At 40.9% G+C, this 6,000-nt stretch overlaps 1 protein-coding gene across 2 annotated transcripts in view; it reads left to right on the plus strand.

The window, feature by feature from the left end:
• LOC135469687 (scavenger receptor class F member 2-like) overlaps window positions 1–4,043 on the plus strand; it is a 125,965-nt gene extending 121,922 nt beyond the window's left edge. For both annotated transcript variants that reach the window (XM_064748245.1, XM_064748244.1), the window contains 2 exons: window positions 2,912–3,020; window positions 3,238–4,043. In XM_064748245.1, the coding sequence (XP_064604315.1) occupies window positions 2,912–3,020; window positions 3,238–3,439 (311 nt within the window). In that variant the 3' untranslated portion in view covers window positions 3,440–4,043. The remainder of the gene's footprint in view (window positions 1–2,911; window positions 3,021–3,237) is intronic.
• Window positions 4,044–6,000: the final 1,957 nt, after the last annotated feature.

Raw genomic sequence — 6,000 nt, forward strand, 5'->3', positions numbered from 1 at the left:
CACCGGGCCCAGTTTTGCCCATTCACTAAACGGTATATTGTTGATCCGCTAATTTTAAACAATCCAGATATAACAAAGGCCGTGAAAGATATAGGTCAACCTTTGCTGAATTTAAAGGAAAACACAGGCTGTGCAGAGGGTACATCTTAACTGGACCTATATTTGTACAAAGACAAGAACGAATTCCTGTCTCACAGACTGTGAAAGGAGAGAGATAGTTTCAGTATAAATTATACACAATAAATACTTGGTGTAAACTGACGGCCAAAAGAATCTTTACGACTCCGTGAGTTAAGTTTATCCAGCCATTTCAGCAAATTCATACCAAATTATTGTAGGAAAACACTGTACAAGGAAGAAAGCTAAAAACTCGCGTGACCTATGGATGGCCGCAGCTACTCATGTAATAAGTGTGTAAAAACGTTACACACACTGTGCTGGTCTTGCACGCTGACTAAAAGCCACGATTGACCCGTGAACAACGTGAGAGGGCCCTGGGTATGATATCCAAGAGCCACTCATGCCCATATGGCCAGGTCGTTCGGCTTCTCTCGTGTAACTGTGTCAAACTTGATGCAATGTTACAGACAGGCATGGCAGACAACAGCCAAGAACAGACACGCCTAGGGTAACTAAGCCTAGAGAAGACGGGTAACTGCGCATTTTACACCCGAGGAACCGCTACCTGACAGTGACGTCATCGTCAATCAATGCCTTAGTCACTGGATCAGTCGACAGACCGTGTACAGGAGACTAATGGCTCACGGAATTAGGGCCTATCCACCATTCAGAGGGCAGTTGTTGACAGACGAACATCGTCGCCAGAGGTTATGATGGGCTCCAATTGTACGCCTTTGGCAGCGACGTGATAGGCAGCGTGTTGTTTTACCGGATGATAGCCGCTTCTGCCTGTTCCGAACCGATAGCATACAGCGAGTTTACCGTCGAAGAGGCAAACGAACGGCTGCATCACGCGTCCAAGAGGTGGTACCGTTTGGTGGCGGCAGCGTGATGGTGTGGGGTGGGATTTGTAAAGAGGAACGGACACCACTGGTCATCATCTACGGGAACCTAACGGTTCAACGGTACGTGGAAGAAATTCCACATCCTGTTGTCCTGAAATTCTACGTCCTGTTGTCCTGCCATTCCTTCAACAGAAGCCACGTGGTGCCTTGTACCAGCATGACAACGCCATACCCCAAACATCTCGAGTTGTACAGAACTTCAAGGACACCAACGACGTGAACCTCTTGCCGTGGCCTACACGTTCTCCAGATATGTCCCCCATAGAACACCTTTGGGATAACACGGGTCGTCGAGTAATACAACGGCCATACTTTGCAGCCAACCGACAAGAACTGGTGTTTGTTCTGCAAGATGAATGACAACGAATCCCATGTTCTCTCATCAGACGACTGACTTTTTCTATGCGTCGGAGAGTTTTTGAATGGCTTAAATCAAGGTGTGGCCACTCGCGATATTGAATGGTTTTGATATTGACTGATTTTAAAAATAATAAATTTTTGTGTACTCTGTCCATTGTTAACCGAGATGGAATGGCTATTTTTCTACCTCCACTCTGTTTGTTCACTTGTAAAATGATTTGAGGGCTGCTATGTCCGCTCTTACCCAAGACTTTCAATATCTAAGGTCATTAGTCTTTTTTAATATATTAAACTTCAATCATCCTGTTTTTTTTTGATCTTGCAAATTAGTCATTAATCTTTTCAATATATTAAACTTCAGTCATCCTGTTTTTTTGCTCTTGCAAAAAAATTAACTTGAACTCTTGTAAAATTTCTTTTGGCCGTCAGTTTATTACTTGGTCCTGCATATGCCGTGTACATATGTCGCCTAAAGTTATACAATAAGTATAATTCTCTTGTAAGCAGATATGGACAGACCATCCAAAACTTCTGATTCTCTGTTTCATGATTGTATGTAACTCGAGGCCAGGGCTGTTATATTTATACTGTTGAATTAGATCGTCCAGTTGGATACATGAACAGTTGCAATCAAAGCGTAACTGAGTTTCTGTACATATTTTACTATTGACAAGTTATATTCTAGCACGGTACACGATTTGAATACTGATTTTATTCAATGGCCTAGAATATAGATTTCGTCGTTCATACATCATTGGAAACTCTTGACTGCTTCTCTTCGCACGATTACGTCCTATTTTCGTACTCTATATACTTTTGTAGTTCTATCGGGTTAGACGCCAGGGGTTAACAGTACACGAACTATATCCTCAACGCCAGGTGCTAATGGCATACGACCCTATATTCTCTACGCCATAAAGTAACAGTTTACGGCCTTATACCCTCTACTCCAGTGCTAGCAAAACACGATCCTATACCCTGTACTTTAGGAGCAAACAGCATATTATTCCTCTACCCCATCAATTAACAGCTTACAACCCTTCTACTTCATGGCTAACCTCACACGACCCTATACCCTCTACTCCAGGAGCTAACAGCATATCACTCCTATACCCCATCAATTAACAGCTTACAACCACTCTACTCCATGGCTAACTTCACACGACCCAATAATCTCTATCCCAGGAGCTAACAGCACATTACTCCTCTACCCCTTCAATTAATAGCTTTCAACCGCTCTACTCCAGGATGTAACAACACACGACCCTATATCTTCTACACCAGGAGCTAGCACGACCCTATATACTTTTCACCAAAAGGTAACAACTCGCGACCCTATGTACTCTACTCCAGGAGCTAACAACACACGACCCTATATCTTCTACAGCAGGAGCTAGCACGATCCTATTCATTCTTCACCAGAAGGTAACAACTTGTGACCCTATAAACTCTACTCCAGGAGCTAACAACACACAACCCCAATCCCATTCTGACCAATTATTCACTAATTTACTTTGATTTTAAAGTTTCAGGCCTGTCGGATACCCCTAAAGATTACACGGGAGTGATTGCCGGAAGTGCTGCCGGAATATCTCTTGTTGTCATGGTCACCGGACTCATTATCATTGTTATGATGTAAGTCTGGGCTAGTTTTAAACCCGTGTACAATCGCTTTATGAGTAATATCTGTACTTCTACTACTGTCAGAGTTTTCAGAAGAGAAACAGAATACACTAGGTCTCTAATTTGCTACATACAGCGTAGTTGGTAATAGTTGTTTTAAATTTGTGATACACATGTATTTAATGTGGTTTACTTTTTTGCCACATGATCATCCCATTTTTTCCATTAGCCGCAGAAAACCGCAACTTGTACCGACAGGTGGTGCTAAAGGCCCTGGACCAAACAGTACTCCAGCAGAGGAGAGCTCAGTTCCCGCAGAAGTTATGAGTAGAAGTGAAATGTCTGAGCCATCAAGCTTGTATGATACACGTGATAAAAATTCTTGTGAAGATCACCCCTACGAAACCATTCGTGAATACGTCAATCTATGATAAGACACACAGGTCTTGAAAACAATGTTCAGACTGATATATTGTATTTCTGCATAAACCGAGATTACCGTGGTCGACTTAACCTCCTCGACATCTGCCTACTATGTGCTGTTATAATGTGATTGTATATTAAATTTGATGAAAACTCAGAATAAAACACTGACAGGTAAATTAACAAGGAGCCATTTTTTCTCGGGTTACGTTTGATATTTGCCAAATGTCACACTGGCATTGATGCGCTGATTTAACTTTATGTTATTGTTATAGTATTTCATATCACTTGGAATATTTGTGGGGCATCGGCCTACTCCAAAGGCCTCAATTCTTTGATAGCTCAGATTGAGATAAAACTACTTACATCGTGTTGTTGACCCGGGACTTCCATGGCAGACGTCGCATGCAGTGCTCTCACTGAGCTTGTCGATTTTTCATTGGATAACGTTTCATCTTAGGGCGCCATCACGTTTCATCCTAGAATAGAATGTCTCTATCGGCGTCTAGAAACGTTGCTGGCTGCGCAGAATTCTAAGGCAAATGTCATTAAACTGTGTGTTCTTGACGATGTGCTGAATTTAAAATAGATGATACTTCACAGAACCATAGCAAAATAAAAATAACAAAAAATAACGTTCGTACACGATGCTAACCTTAGTTCAAGCTGTATATTCTCCTTTATAATGCTGTGGAACTATAGCCAATGGGTCGTTCAATGGGTCGTTCAAAAGTGTATTAAAAGTTATTTCAGTCTTTAAAACCGTTATATCAGTCTTTGCCTAATACAAAACGAATTACATTTAGTCCAGACTAAAGTTAATACCAGTCTTAACTGCCAATACGCATTTGAACAACAATTGGTGCTTCTTTATGAAGTATGGCGCGAATGTCGAGCAAGACAATCATGTGGTGTTGGTTACTGGCAGTTGTACGACCAGAGAGGTAGCCAGCATGAGCTTGACTTAAACTCACAGTGATCACTTCAGCCATTGTGCCGCTGTGTAACGCTAACCACTGGACCACTGAGGCTTCCACCCAAGAATTTTTCACGAACACGATGATGGTCAGTTTTATTACTGAAGGAAACCGCAGATGCCGGAGATAATCCAGCGACCTTTGGCAAATTACTGATGAAGTTTAGCATCAGTGATGTAGAGATATTGTCACCATAATGTTGTAAAACTAGTGGCCTGTAAGGAGCGTTCGTCCACACTATTGTAGACGACGATTTGTGGTCAAGATCTCACTAGATGGTAGACAACGGTTTATAGTCACCAAGACCACACGAAGGTAGGCGACCCTTTATAGTCACCAAGACCACATGATACAAGACAACGAATTTTTGTTACGAAGACCATATGATGGTATACGACGGTTTATAGTCACCAAGACCACGTGATGGTAGACAACGGTTTATAGTCACCAAGACCACATGATAGTAGACAACGATTTTTTGTTACGAAGACGACACGATGGTAGACGACGGTTTAAAGTCACCAAGACCACATAGTAGTAGACAAGTGAGTTATATAGTCTGTATAGACCGTTCCAGTGAGATATGGGAAAAGTAAAAATAAACTTAAAATATGATCAAAATATATGTTGTGGTCATCTCAAATTCGTAGAAGAATCAAGACGACAAAACCATCGTGTGCATAGCAGCTTTTATTGCAAAAAAATTGTGTGGTGTTCATCTCAAATTCGTAGAAGAATCAAGACGACCAAACCCTCGTGCGCATGGCAACTTTAATTGCAGAGTTAAAGCTATAAACAGTTAAAGCTATAGAAGTTGCACGCATAACCCAGAGCTGTTAAAGCTCTGGGTTATGCGTGCAACTTCTGTTTGAATAATAGGGAACGGTTCTAAATCGTTTTAAGTATGTTTTCTGTAACAGCACTGCGGCGTTAAATATTATAGACATTCGAGAAGCGTGACTAGCTATTAATGCTCATGGTCAAACTATGAACACAGAAATAATTACAGCGTGTGCCCATTTAGACAACTCGTTTACAAAGGTTTAGTCGGCGTTAGCGAACAAATCACCGCCGGACAGCTTAACCAGTGAAATGTCTTTTTATCCTACAATAAGAACACAAATTCGTTTAGGTACAAACTCTTACCGAGCACAATAACTAACGTATAATTAGGAGAAAAAACAACGTTGAGAACGAATGGTATTGACTATAACGCTAGTGCGCTGTCACGTTTACAGACGAAATGCATACTCTTTTCAATGGTATTTGATTGATATTTAAATTTTCTCCTCCTTTAACAGAAAATTCAGCATTGCAGTTGTTTAAGTGTATGTTAAGAATACCCCTGAGGCGTTAATCGTCTTATGCAGCACTAGCTTTAATGTACATTTACTATACTAACAGACACTTTGAAAATAAATGTAGATTAATATAGTGCATAGTGCTGGTAGGTCTAATACAAGAAAGAATTCACTTACCTAGGTAAAAAATGGTGTCTGGATGAGCTGTATAAAATTAAAAGAAAAAGCTTAATGTGCATGTTTGAAAAAAAGAGCTTTAACTGGTACCCAATAAGTCGAGGAATTGTTTTT

The sequence above is a fragment of the Liolophura sinensis genome, chromosome 7 (assembly GCF_032854445.1).
Source record: "Liolophura sinensis isolate JHLJ2023 chromosome 7, CUHK_Ljap_v2, whole genome shotgun sequence".
Lineage (NCBI taxonomy): Eukaryota > Metazoa > Mollusca > Polyplacophora > Chitonida > Chitonidae > Liolophura > Liolophura sinensis.